The following is a 13,175-nucleotide window of genomic DNA, read 5'->3' on the forward strand; positions in this document are numbered from 1 at the left end:
GTTTTTCAATTTTGTTTCTCAGTAGCCTTCTACCTTTGCAGGATAAATGAATATCTTCTTGCCTTTTAGACATTTCTGGGTAACAGAGGGATTGAATGTTGTGTTTATTTTGGAAACCTGTCTGTTTGCTTACGTTATCTGGTGGTGGTGATTTTGTTAGGCAACCAAGTTTACCACTTTAAAAAAAGTTCTTAAGAACCCATTAGTAGGTGCCCAGTATGTATAGGGCCATGTTTATGAGCTTATTTGATCCAAACATTGATTATACTGTTAATTTATTTGCACTCTATTCTGGGAGAGCTTTACTGAACTGAGTTCAGAAAACCTTTGTAAAATGCCTATTGTTTGGCAGGCACTTTGTTATGAACTGGAGAAAGAAAAAAAAAATTTGTGTGCTCTTGAGTCTACAGTCTAGTGTCAGATTTTAGACTGTCATAAATTTTAAACATAAAGTTTATATTGTTACTTGTCTGTACAAGAATATATGTAAAGGTAGGATAGGTTTATGAGGAGGCATGTTCACATTACTTTTTCATTGGTAGCAGGAAAATTTTCTTTGTAATAGAAAACATTCTAATTTATTTTCTCTGATTGCATCCCTGGCCTGGAACTGTTTCACTGCAGCCCGACACAAATCCCTCAGGTTTCATGGTGATTGGGCAGATTGGCTGACATATAGGCAAATAAATACAAATATATGTGGAAGTGTTTGAGCCTAGTAGATAATTAACAAATAAGCTCTTGTTAAAAAAAAAAATTTTGTAGTTGAGATGGACAGCATGCCTTTATTTTATTAACTTATTTATGCGGTGCTAAGGACTGAACTCAGTGCCTCACATATGCTAGTCAAGCAGTCTGTTACTCAGCTACAGCCCAGCCCCAACAAATAAGATCTTATTGGTAGTGTGTGCAAGTAAAAATAGTGTCAGTTGTTCATTAAATACAAATCTGAAATTTAAGAGTAGTTTTGTTTTGTTTTTGTGGGGATTAAAATTTCATGGTAGATGAACTGCTTGAAAAATATAAAAGTACAGCTAAAAAGCCAATAGGTACAGGATGTGGTGGCAATACCTGAAATCTCAGCAACTTGGAAGGCTAAGACAGGAGGATCACAAGTTCAAGGCCAACCTTAGCAACTCATTGAGGCTGTAGATAACTTGGTGAGACCTGGTCTTAAAAAGGACTGGGGATGTGGCTCAGTGGTTATGAGCCTCTGGGTTCAATCTCTGGTATGAAAGAAAAGGAATAAAAAGGCAATAATAGATGAGATTAAATGGAATACTGAAAATGCTTGATTATTTTTTTTAAAAAGTGGAGGAATAAGGCCATAAAGAACGAAGAGGACATGTACAAAACAACTATCAAGATGGTAGAATTTAAACCCATTTACATCAATAATTATGCTAAAATAAATACAATATGCCCCCAATTTAAGAGAACAGTGGTTGTTAGACTGGATAACACACAATGCAGCGATATGCCATTTCAAGGGAAGACTTGAAATATAAAGACATTGTTTGGTTAAAGTAAAAGGATAGGGCTAGGGGTGTGAGGCAATGGTAGAGTCCTTGTCTGGTATGCATGAGGCCCTAAGTTTGATCTATAGCATCACAAAAGAAAAAAATACAAAAGAAAAGGATCAAAATAAACTAGGCACAACAAGGTTGGCGTGACTGTGTTAGTATCAGAGGAGATTTTTCTTTAAAACCTGAGACAAATTTTATGATAAAAGGACAATTTGTGTCAAATAGGAAATACCCCTGAATGTGTGTTTATATCTGTTAACCCAGCTTCAAGAGTCTGTAGCAAAACTCAACTAAAGAAATAGACAAACCCACCAGTTCTTCCCTGGTTTTACTGAGAAAATCATAAGTCTATAGAAGATCCAAAACAGTAAATTAGTCAGCTTGACTCAACTGACCTTTCTGAACACTGCCCAACAATTGTATAACAAACTTTTCAAATGTGCCTAGAATATTCATTAAGATAGACCACATAGAGGAAAAAAAAAAAAAAAAAAACTAAAAATACAGACTATATGCTGGGAAGCCTTAATAGATTTAAACTAATTATATTCACATAGGATATATTTTCTGACGACAAAGGATTAAATTAAAAATTGACAACAGATACAGGAAATATCTGTTTGTCAATAAAAGAATGCACTTACATGAAGTTCTAGAACAGGCAAAACTAATCTGTGGCACTAGAAACTAGAAGCACTGTTTGCCTGATGAGGGAAGTTGGTAGTTGCTTAAACAGCAACAGAGGAATGACAAAACTTTCTAGAATAATGGGTGATTTAGTAAATGGATACAAACATTTGTCAGATTCTTCAAACACTAAGATCAATGCATTTAATTATGCATGTTATACCTCAATGAAAAGAAAAAAACTTTGTAACTCTTGGTCCTGGGTCCTCTCAGATCCATGCGTCAGAGCAGACATGCTGACACAAAAGCAGGGCACTAAATTTTTTTCTTTGTCTCTTAACAGCATTAGTGACCAGAAAGATCCCAGGGATCGAATGGTTCAGGTTGTGAAATGGTACCTCTCGGCGTTTCATGCAGGAAGGAAAGGATCAGTTGCCAAAAAGCCATACAACCCCATTTTGGGTGAAATCTTTCAGTGTCACTGGACATTACCAAATGACACTGAAGAGAACACGGTGAGTTCTGTACCAACATTTGTTTTATCTAAATTGTATACTGATTCAAAATTTCACCTCATTTAAAGGCAAATAACAATGATGAAGGCAGTGATCAAAAGATGCTTACCATGCAGAGAACATTGTTGTCAAATTAGCGTATATTGAAAATAGTGAGAAAGGGCAAGAGTGGAATGAGATGAGGATGGAGATTAAGAAGTCAGACCATATAGGGTCTTGTATGACATAATGATAATTCTGTGGCTTGTCGGAATCACATTGTTTTGAAAAAAAACCATTGTAATGATTTTCTGAAAAACAGATTTAGAAGCAAGGAGACCATCAAAGAGGCATTATTCCAGGAGAGAGGTAGTTAATTCCAGTTGTATTTTGGAGGTAGAACTGATAGATGGATTGGGAAAGGAAAGGCAAGGGAGTCAATCAGAGATGAGCCCTTGAAAGTGTGCTTCAGCAGGTGGTGGTGTCATTTACTGGTAAGAAAATATTGGACTTGGGGAGGGAAAAATCAAGAACTTTGATTTGAAATTAGTGCATGAGGGTTCATTAGACATGTAAGTGGAGCTGTCTGTTTGGAACTTGAATGGGTAGACTGTGAAGAGAGTTCTTACTTGGAGATGGTGCTTCCAGAGATTTTAGTGTGTTTAGGTGGTATTGTAAAGCCCTGAATTTGGATGAAATCACCTAGGAAGACAACTTAGCTCGTGAAGAGTAGATAACCCAGAACTGAACCCCAAAACTCCGTCATTTAGCAGTCTAGGACCATCAAGGAAGAGTTAGATGCACATTAAAAGGCTTGTAAGGATGGAAAAGAAAGTTCCTAGGCCATAGTGCCTGGCACATAGTAATTCAGTAAATATGATTCTCTGTAACTTTCCCTTCCTAAGTGACATGTAATCTGTACTAAAAACAGTTCATGTCTATTCTTATTCATTTGGCAGACATAAGTGCCTACCGTGTCAGGCCTTTAAGAATGTCTTAGTATAGTCAGGGAGATTCTCACAAAGCAGTAATGATAATATTGTAATTAAGTGCCATAATAGAAGTATGTGTTGGGTATTTGGTATGTGTATGGGAGGGAGCAAAGACTCCAGTTAACAGATTTTCTGTATTGCCATTTGTTCCCATATCAAAAGGAAATTATGTTGTATTTGCTTGTAGGAGCTAGTTTCAGAAGGACCAGTTCCCTGGGTTTCCAAAAACAGTGTAACATTCGTGGCTGAGCAGGTTTCCCATCATCCACCCAGTAAGTTACAGAGCTCTTGTGCAACATCCACTGTGAAACTGTTCTGCCTATAAAGGGTCATTAAAATTCCATAGCTGAGATCACTTTATTGTCAGTTCTATGGCTAGCTCTACCATCACTTGAAGTAGAAATTCAATTGATTGGTTCTTATGTCAGTTCCTTGTATAAGTGTCAAGACTGTTACCATCACTGAATAAATATATATATATATATATATATATATATATATGAAAAGAAGGAATTGGGGAGATAGGTGTGGTGGTACACAGCTGTCATCCCAGCCACTCAGGTGGCTAGGGCAGGAGTATCATGAGTTTGTGGCCAGCCTGAGCAACATAGTGCTACCCTATCTCAAAATAAAAAAGGATTGGGATATAACTCAGTGGTGGAATGCCCCTGGGTTCAATCCCCAATACCATTAAAAAAAGAAAAGTGAAGGCTGGATTTGGGAAACCAGTTCTTAATGCTTCTAAACTCACACATAATGCTATGTGCTATAGAGACCTTAGCAACTTTCAGACAATTTGTATAAATGATATCTAATTTTTATATAGTATATTCCAGATGTAGTGGAAAGAATAAATATCCTCAAGATCTTATTCCATGAAGTATTAAAACTGGAAGTACTGGAAGGGCTCAGGTTGGGGCTGGGCATGGGCATGGGCATGGGCATGGTCATGCTTGCTGACCAGAACACAAGACCCTTTTGACTTTATGCCTCCAGGATTGGCCACAGCCTCCTGTTTTAGGGGAGCTCCTGTTCACTTGTCTTTGAATGGGTGCTTACATTGGGGAAAGAGTATAAGTGGCAGGTGAGTAACATCATGGTCTAATGTAAGGTTGTTCTTTGAGGAGTAAAGGACTTCCCTATGAAGACAGGTTTTTTTTCCCCAGATGGGGTTTGAAGAGGTGGCTGTAGCTATATATTGCACTAATGGAAAACACTTTTCTATTCAGTTTCAGCCTTTTATGCTGAATGTTTTAACAAGAAAATCCAATTCAATGCTCATATCTGGACTAAATCAAAATTCCTTGGGATGTCAATTGGGGTGCACAACATAGGACAAGGTAAGTTTGTGGACACCGGGTGGACTACTGTGTTAGTAAGAGATTGTATGTCTTCTAATTGCTGCTAGACACTTCTCTAGTAAGGGAAAATGGCTACAAAAAGCCAGACTGTATGTCATTGTGTGCATGTAAGCATATGTACTGGGGTGAACCGGGTGGAATACAAAATAGGGTTACCCTAAATTGAATGGAGTACCCCTTAGGCAAACTACAAAGCCTTGTGGCTAGTTGACACTATTCATCAGAGGTGTTTTTTTATTCCTTTTCTCCATAGGCTGTGTCTCGTGTCTAGACTATGATGAGCATTACATTCTCACGTTCCCTAATGGTTATGGAAGGCAAGTAGAGCCGTTTCTGTTTCCTCTGATCAGCAGAAGACCCTGCCAGATCATTCCTTTCTTCTTAACTGTCAGCCTTACCTCAGAACTTTTGATTTTGCAGGTCTATCCTCACAGTGCCCTGGGTGGAACTAGGAGGAGAATGCAATATTAATTGCTCCAAAACGGGTTACAGTGCAAATATTGTCTTCCACACTAAACCTTTCTATGGAGGCAAGAAACACAGAATCACTGCTGAGATTTTGTAGGTATTTTGTTTTTCTCAACGCTCTTCCATTTTTCTGAAATACTTTGTTTTGTTCTGAACTTATATTTTAGGAATTGACCATTTTAATTGTTCTGTCTCTCTAAACTTGTTTCACATCTTTTGTGTCAATGTCTCCCTAAAATCCCTTATCAAAAGGAGACCCAGAACTCAGGATCAGAACAGTCAGAGGTCACCAATGGGACCTGCTTCCTCAGAACCTGGTTTGCAATGGGAACTGGAAGGGGGCTTCTGTTTTCTGGCGTAACCAGAAAATGGATTTTTAAAGATTAGACCTTGAGCTAGTCCTTAACAGCAGACTTGGTGACCACCCCTGAAGTGTCTCCCAAGTCTCCATAGCCCTTCCTTTTTCTTTGCCTTTGCTGGGGGGGCAACAGTTGGGTGGGTTCAGTGCCTACCTTGAAGGGGAGAGTCTGCAGTGTTTTGCCACAGGACTTTCCTCTGCCTCAGAAGGCCTCATTGGAAACAGTGTCAGATGGAAGACACAGGACTGGTTAACCAGCTTTCCAGGGAGATGACTTAATGTGGATAACTAAATTGGCACCCAGAAGTATCTTAATCGGGGTGAGTCCAGGAACATAAGATGATGTTTACGAAGGATCAGTATAAAATTCAGAATGTTGGATTCAGAAAATATGGCAGGGCTTAGAGAGTAGCATAAGTCACTGCTAAAAAAAAAAAAAATAGGTAGATAATGGAAGCAAGTTACCCTCCTGTTGAGGTAACTAACCTCAATAGGAACTGTTAACTCAGCAGAATTTTCTGACAGAGCCATATGTAGTAGAAAGACTACCTTCCAAAGTTCTGAGCTCCCTGGACCCAGTGACTTATGCCCATAATCCCAGTGGCTCAGGGGGCTGAGACAGGACCATTGTGAGTTCAAGCAATTTAGTGAGGCCTATCTTTAAATAAAAAAAGGGGCTGGGGATGTGACTCCGTGGTTAAGTGCTCCTGCGTTCAATTCCCAGTAATGTCCCCCCTGCAAAAAAAAATATTGTTAGCTAAAAGAGCTCCTTGTGAGGTTTTGAATTTGGGATTTCAGCATCAGATGGAGTTTGAGCATCAGACTTTGGTTTTTGGACCCCTTTATTATATCCATCAATATTTTCATGAGAAATTAAAAGATCTTTAAATGCTCATTAGAGTTTCATGCAAAAATAACTTTTCTAAAACTTTAAAAATTTTGTGAAAATAGTGGCTTTGTATGTTTTGAAAATTTTACAAATCTTAAATATAATTAATAGAAGGCAGATGGATTCTAGTATCTGCTGCTTATATTCTGTTGTTATATATTGCATAGCCTTTGGAAAACACTGTACACTTGTGAAAAAAATCAAGTGGAAAAGGCAAGTAATATCTTATTATGGAAATATATTTGATGTTAAGGATTCCCTCCCTCAAAGGGTCTTGGGAACCCTTAAGGGTGTCCAGATCACACTTCGAGTGACTGCACGATAACCTCCTTAACCGGGATCCTACTTTTTTTCTTATTGTCTCCTTTCTCCCCATCCTCTCACTTAATTTCCAACAAGGGATAGCAGCTTTCATCTCTCTACCTTGTTCATATTTTTAAAAAAAATTTCTGGTGTCTCTTCAGTCTTCAGTTCATGCTTTGTCCTTCCTAACTGGCCTTTGTGTGAAGTTTATCTGCCCAAATTGCATATCTGCCAGACACACCACTGTGGTTTCAAGTAGAGGCCCGTCCAGGCTTTGGAGGAGCAGATCCCTGTGGATTCCTTGCTCATGAAAAGAGACCAAACTATTTGACCTAGAGATCCCTTTAAACCTGGGGAGAACAACTTACTCTCCTGCATTATATCCTAGAGTTAAAACTTCACACAAGCAGTTTTGCCTTGACTCCTGGTGCCCACACTTATCACCTAGAATCTCATTGATAAGTGAGTTTACTAGGCTGTGATCAGTTGGAGGGCAGGAAATGTACCAGCACCTAGCACGGGGCTCCCTTGCCCATCTCATACCCATTGCTCATGGGATCTGTAGTTCATTAGCATCTTGTTCAGGGCCCCCTTTCTTACCATTGGCTTTGAGAAATACGGTTCCATTAAGCTGCTTTTACCAAGAACCTTATAGCTGCTCTTTTATGTTCTGTACTGTCAGTAAATCATACTGCCCACAGAAAAATTGGTAGGATGATTCCCAACTTGAGACTAATAGAAGTGTTTCCTTTTATGTTTAGTTCTCCGAATGATAAGAAGTCTTTTTGCTCGATTGAAGGGGAATGGAATGGTGTAATGTATGCAAAATATGCAACAGGGGTAAGAACCTATATTTTGCCACTTGTCTTTAGCTACATTTAATTGCAGTTATCCTTTTTCCTACTCTTTTCATCTGGAACTTTAACCACCAATACCAACTATAGTGTCCATCTCTTCAGGGTAAGCTTTTTTCTTCCTTCCCCTACCTCCTTTTCAGCAGTGCAGGTAATAGGATGATTTTTACTTTTCTCTATTTGCAAAACACTTGGGAATAATATATATAAAACAATGCTTGGCACATAGGAAGCACCCAGTAAGTGTTATGCCTATCTTCCAAATGTATGCCATGTTTGTAAACTAAGTACTAACCAAATTTGAGAGTGTGTGTGTATACACTCAGAATTAATAAAATTAATCAAATTGCCAACAGGTATACAGAAATGATTAAGATAGTCCCACTATCAAGGAATTTTTCTTCAATATACCATCCATGAAATGTTCTCATTAAGCCATGAAGAAGGGTGGTAGGTATGAGCTTAACAGGAACCTGCTAACTGTATTTCAGAGAATTTGCGATGTAAGAAGCACATGAAGTTTAGTTGATTAGTTGTTATGTGTTCTAGCTCCCTAGGAATAATGTCCCTAGCATGCAGCACATAGCCACATTGAAAATATCTGTTGCATTGAGCCTCTGGACTTAAAACATACAATATTATTTTAGCCTGTACATCACTTACATGGAACTTATTAAAGCCTCTTCTGTGAAGAGTTGACTTTTCCTCAGAAAACAGTTTAAGATAAAACACCCTTTTACTTTTACTTTTCTAGGAAAATACGGTCTTTGTAGATACCAAGAAGTTGCCTATAATCAAGAAGAAAGTGAGGAAGTTGGAAGATCAAAATGAGTATGAGTCCCGCTGGTAAGGAGAAGTAGAACGACTGCTACAACTTCTTTTCTTCACTGGAAATAATGGCCTTGAGAGGAATCCACTACATCTGCCCCTTAAGCCTCTGCAGCCTCTTGATCCTCCGAGATCACATTTTAAATCTAAGGGAGGTATTCCTGAAATGGAATGTCTCAGCTCCTCCGTTCTAATTCTTTGTTTATAGTAAAGGACACTCAAACCCTAGAGAAACAAACTGACTCTCCCAAAGTTTCGTAGGTATAGATAGAACCAGAAGTAGAATCTCAGATCTCAGTTTCCACTCTCCTCTGTTGCCCTTTTTATAATCAATCTGTCCCTTATTTACTGCTTTGACAGCTAACAGGTGGGTCTTCCTTGGGCCCATTTCTCCATTACTTTACTCCTCCTGTGCCGTTGCCACCTTAAGGAGATTTTATTATAGCACTTAAAAGCCATTTGATTTATATTAGCATTATGCTATATTCAGAGATGGGTCTAGACTTTCATTCTTAAAGATTGCCAGCTCCTCTTAATCTCTCTTCTTTAGCCTTTGGAAAGATGTCACTTTCAATTTAAAAATCAGAGACATTGATGCAGCAACTGAAGCAAAGCACAGACTTGAAGAAAGACAAAGAGCAGAAGCCCGAGAAAGGAAAGAGAAGGAAATTCAGTGGGAGACAAGGGTAAGCCCCATCTCCTAACTGCTATTCCCTTGTACCCTCAGTAGTGACTCATTCATTAATTTCAGTGAATGTTTTAGAAATGTGGTGGACACCAAGCAAAGATGTTCACTGGTCCCTTCCTGAAACTCATTTCATCCAACGAGGGGAGAACACATGGAATAATAAAAAGTACCCTATAGAAGAATACTACAAAACAAGCATGTAACTGAATTCTTCCTTCTCTTACAGTTATTCCATGAAGATGGAGAATGCTGGGTTTATGATGAACCATTATTGAAACGTCTTGGTGCTGTGAAGCATTAGGTTGGGAAACACAAAAGTTTACACCCGATGACCAGGGCAAGTTGTCCTAATTAAGCAACAATCTTCCTTTGGGAGAACCTATCACTCCCTCCTTATTGCAGTGGTTCCTATCTCAGGGATACCGGACTTTCTGATGCAGATGAACAATTAAAGCCGGAAAAGCTTCCCTTTCTCTATGGCAGTTAAGATTTTGACTTCAGTCCTGAGAAAATGTTAGGTTTTGAAACAAGATGTCTGCTCCTTTTCCAGACCCCATGCTTTGAAAAGTTTCACACTCTGCACTCTTGTTCTGCTGTTAAGACATGACATGCAAACTCCTACTTACTTACTTCCTGGTTCATATAATCTCTTGGGTTCTATATATACAAATATATACACATAAAAATATACTTGATGGCAGATTTTTCATAAATATTCCATCTATTGTAAATATTGGTTCCTCAGAGTTGTTTTAGAAAATTAGTGCAATGTATTAAAATCAAGTGTTAGGAAATTTCATGGTTTCACCTATGATAACTTTTATTTTGGAAATGAACTATTATTAAATTGTATCTAAACCTGGATTACAGTTGAATTATACTCCGTGCTTCTTAAGCCTTCATAAAGTAATTTTTCCAACCTTTTTAAAAAGTGTTTTTTTTGTTTGTTTGATTTTTTTTTTTTGTTTTGTTTTAAATCTTCATGGTTAAACATGGAAGCCCGTTATTTAGCAACCCTGAATATAGGAGTAGCTTTTCACAAGAATTCTTCAAACACTGGAGGGTCTGGCTTTCTCCTCATCCCACCCTTATGCTGTTCCATCTTTTGCCCCTGCCATGCTTTTCCTTGTGTAACACATGTACAGCTACCAACATTTCACCAAAAATATTTTATTGCCTTATAAGGTTTGGTAGATTGTATATTTTTAGATCCACACACCACACTAAAACATAAAAAGAATGCCACAGCAGCAGATGCTCATTCTGAAGGGTAATACAGAACTATCTTTATTTAAAAATACATTAAAAAAAACAAAAACAGGTGTCAGCACCTAGCATTTAGGTACTAATAACAAATTGGTTACAATAGGGCCTCTCAAGAACTGGATTCTCCATCTGAGATGACACAGGCCAAAGCTTCCGAAGCTGCTTGAGATCTTTTAAAAGTCACACTTGGCCACCTACTACATTGACCCTGGGTTGGTTAGTCTCAACAGAAGAGGGAAAAAAAGTAAATTGAATTCTATGATGCCAGTGCAAAAATTCAATGGAAGCCCTAAGGCAGTAGTAGTGTAACTCCATAAAATACAAACACATCTTTAAATACACACTGCTTCAGGCCAATGAGACAGCAGTTTATTTGACTATTTTATGGTAGGGGAGAAGGCTGAGTGTTGATGTGAAAGCCCTGATATCAGTAATGGGGATGGTAGAATCTGCCAGCAGAGGAGAAGGTGGCAGGTAGGCTAGCTGCATCACTTCACAAGAAGAGTTTGAATCCTCACCAGAAGGGGTGCCATCCTCTTCCAGTTCATACTTCCCATATCCAACAACCTAAAAGAGGCCAAAGACTCAAGGTGAGAAATGTGGGCAAACACTTTTATTTAGAATTTCTGATAACCACCCAAACTCAGTCAATGACAACCCTGGAAAGAAAGGAACTATAGTTTACTTAACCATACTCACATGAACACTGAGCATTTTACTTCCTGGTCCTCTGTGAGCCTTGAACCAGTTAACCAGGTCTGACTTTGAGAATGACTTCAGTGCTTCAATCTTACAGAGAGGGAAGATAGATAGGAAAGATTGATTGGTCCTGCTTAGTATCTGAACACTTTGTTTTATTCTCAGTCTCAGCTCATCCCTAGCCTTCCAGAGAAAGATAGAGATGAGGAACCTCTGTGACAAAGCTTCATATTTCATAGTGATGATTACATTAGTACGTAATGTATCTTACGTAAACAAGATAGTCAGCAGATGCTATAATTACAAGTGAGTACTGTACTCGGCCAGACATCCAAGCCTTTAGGGTCACATTTCATTTCTCTGGCTTAAGAAAATTACAGCAACTACTGAGGTCAACTGGAGTGTTTTTAGTTGAGCTGGGCTGAGGCCTCTCGTTAAATAACCCTTCTCCTTCACAGAGCAATGATGTCCTTAGCTAATGTTCTGTAGAGCTGCTACTTATTCTCGGAGGTGGCACTGAATTGCAGGACCCTGAGCTCTTTTTCATGGGTTCTACTATTTTGAGCTAGAAGTCATCAAAAGACCTATACCTGGAATAAGTAAATCTGGAGGAGGAAGTTCACATCATCAAGTCTAAGAATTCTCAATTTTCTGCAGAAGAAACCCCTTTTATCCACAAAATGTGGTAAAGAACCTTGATATGTAATACAAACATGGAGCTTCTCTGATGGAAATGGGTGGTGGGAAGTAAAGTTTAGTGCCCCACTTACATACCCACCTAAGGTGCTAGAGAGTTGAGTCTGAAAACTCAAAAGATTTGCATCAAGAAATGGGCAAGTGGCCAAGCCTCAACACCCCAGGTAGCATAGTACTGATATTCTTGCACTTGAGACTCCTGTAGAAGTAGGGATTCTCATTAGTCCATTAGGACCATCAAAATCATTACCTCATGGGCAAGGCGATCAAAGAGATACTGCTGGGTCACCACTTCATTCCAGTTCCTGTCCACCTCCTCCCCAAGGTGGGTATCTTCACACTCTTTCAGCTTGATCAAAGCTGTAACCTGTTCCCACCAAAGAGACACTTTGTCAGGCATGGCATCATACCAGTTCCCATGGCAGGAACTATGATCCTATCCAACCTGGCTTGTGAAAGACCTGGCCAGCATGATCAGAAGAGAGGAAGCGATATAAATATAAAGATGGGACTATAAAACTCAAAAACTGGGTGGGCTTGGTGGTGCATGCCTATAACCCTACCAGCTTGGAAAGCTGAGGCAGGAAGAGCACAAGTTCAAGGCCAACTTCAACTTGGTGAGACCCTGTCTCATAAAGAGCTGGGATACATAGCTCAGTGGTACAGTGCCCCTGGGTTCAATCCTGAGTACTGCAAAAACAAAATCTGGCCTGCACAAACACTGAAGACTGATGTCTGGTGTCTTGAAGGCTTGCATGAACCAAAATACCAGACTAGTGCAGTTAAATCACCTGGGTGTTGAATGCATCTTCAGTGAGGTTCTCAATCTTTTCTTCAAAGCTGGAAAGAAACTCTTCTATCTTCTTATCAACAATTTCAGAGCTGAAACAAAACATCTTCAATGAAAAGCCATCAGAGACCTTGTTTCTGGCAGAAGGAATTAGGACTAAACGCATATTTCCAGGAAAAAGACTAAAGTGTTTTCTTAGAAGCTGGGGAAGGGAACAGAATGGGGAAAAAAATCTTCCTACCCCACACCCCAACACTAGACCTATTTCCTGAGTATCCTCATCCAGAATTAGCTGTAGCCACACCTGACCATTCCAAAGCTGAGAACCATCAAGAC

General features: G+C 39.0%; 2 protein-coding genes across 18 annotated transcripts in view; one reads left to right on the forward strand and one right to left on the reverse strand.

Annotated features, from left to right (window-relative positions):
- OSBPL9 (oxysterol binding protein like 9) overlaps positions 1–10,916 on the forward strand; it is a gene marked incomplete at its 5' end in the record, with an annotated part of 149,489 nt that extends 138,573 nt beyond the window's left edge. For 9 of the 15 annotated variants that reach the window (XR_013766297.1, XR_013766298.1, XR_013766299.1 and 6 more), the window contains 5 exons: positions 2,497–2,668; positions 3,827–3,911; positions 4,869–4,979; positions 5,254–5,561; positions 7,780–7,857. Coding sequence is in view for 5 of the 15 variants with exons in the window: in XM_079154410.1 (XP_079010536.1) it covers positions 2,497–2,668; positions 3,827–3,911; positions 4,869–4,979; positions 5,254–5,317; positions 5,421–5,561; positions 7,780–7,858; positions 8,627–8,718; positions 9,251–9,386; positions 9,615–9,689 (955 nt within the window). Of the gene's footprint in view, positions 1–2,496; positions 2,669–3,826; positions 3,912–4,868; positions 4,980–5,253; positions 5,566–7,779; positions 7,859–8,626; positions 8,719–9,250; positions 9,387–9,614 lie in introns of those variants that run through there. The other 6 variants (XM_079154410.1, XM_079154412.1, XM_079154409.1 and 3 more) reach the window with 2 other exon arrangements.
- The window catches only part of NRDC (nardilysin convertase), a 93,653-nt gene continuing 91,142 nt past the window's right edge, over positions 10,665–13,175 (reverse strand). For all 3 annotated transcript variants that reach the window (XM_079154216.1, XM_079154215.1, XM_079154217.1), the window contains 4 exons: positions 12,841–12,931; positions 12,300–12,416; positions 11,354–11,443; positions 10,665–11,221 (listed from right to left, as the gene is read on the reverse strand). In XM_079154216.1, the coding sequence (XP_079010342.1) occupies positions 11,024–11,221; positions 11,354–11,443; positions 12,300–12,416; positions 12,841–12,931 (496 nt within the window). In that variant the 3' untranslated portion in view covers positions 10,665–11,023. The remainder of the gene's footprint in view (positions 11,222–11,353; positions 11,444–12,299; positions 12,417–12,840; positions 12,932–13,175) is intronic.

This window comes from Sciurus vulgaris, assembly GCF_902686455.1.
Source record: "Sciurus vulgaris genome assembly, chromosome: 1".
In the NCBI taxonomy this organism is placed as follows: domain Eukaryota; kingdom Metazoa; phylum Chordata; class Mammalia; order Rodentia; family Sciuridae; genus Sciurus; species Sciurus vulgaris.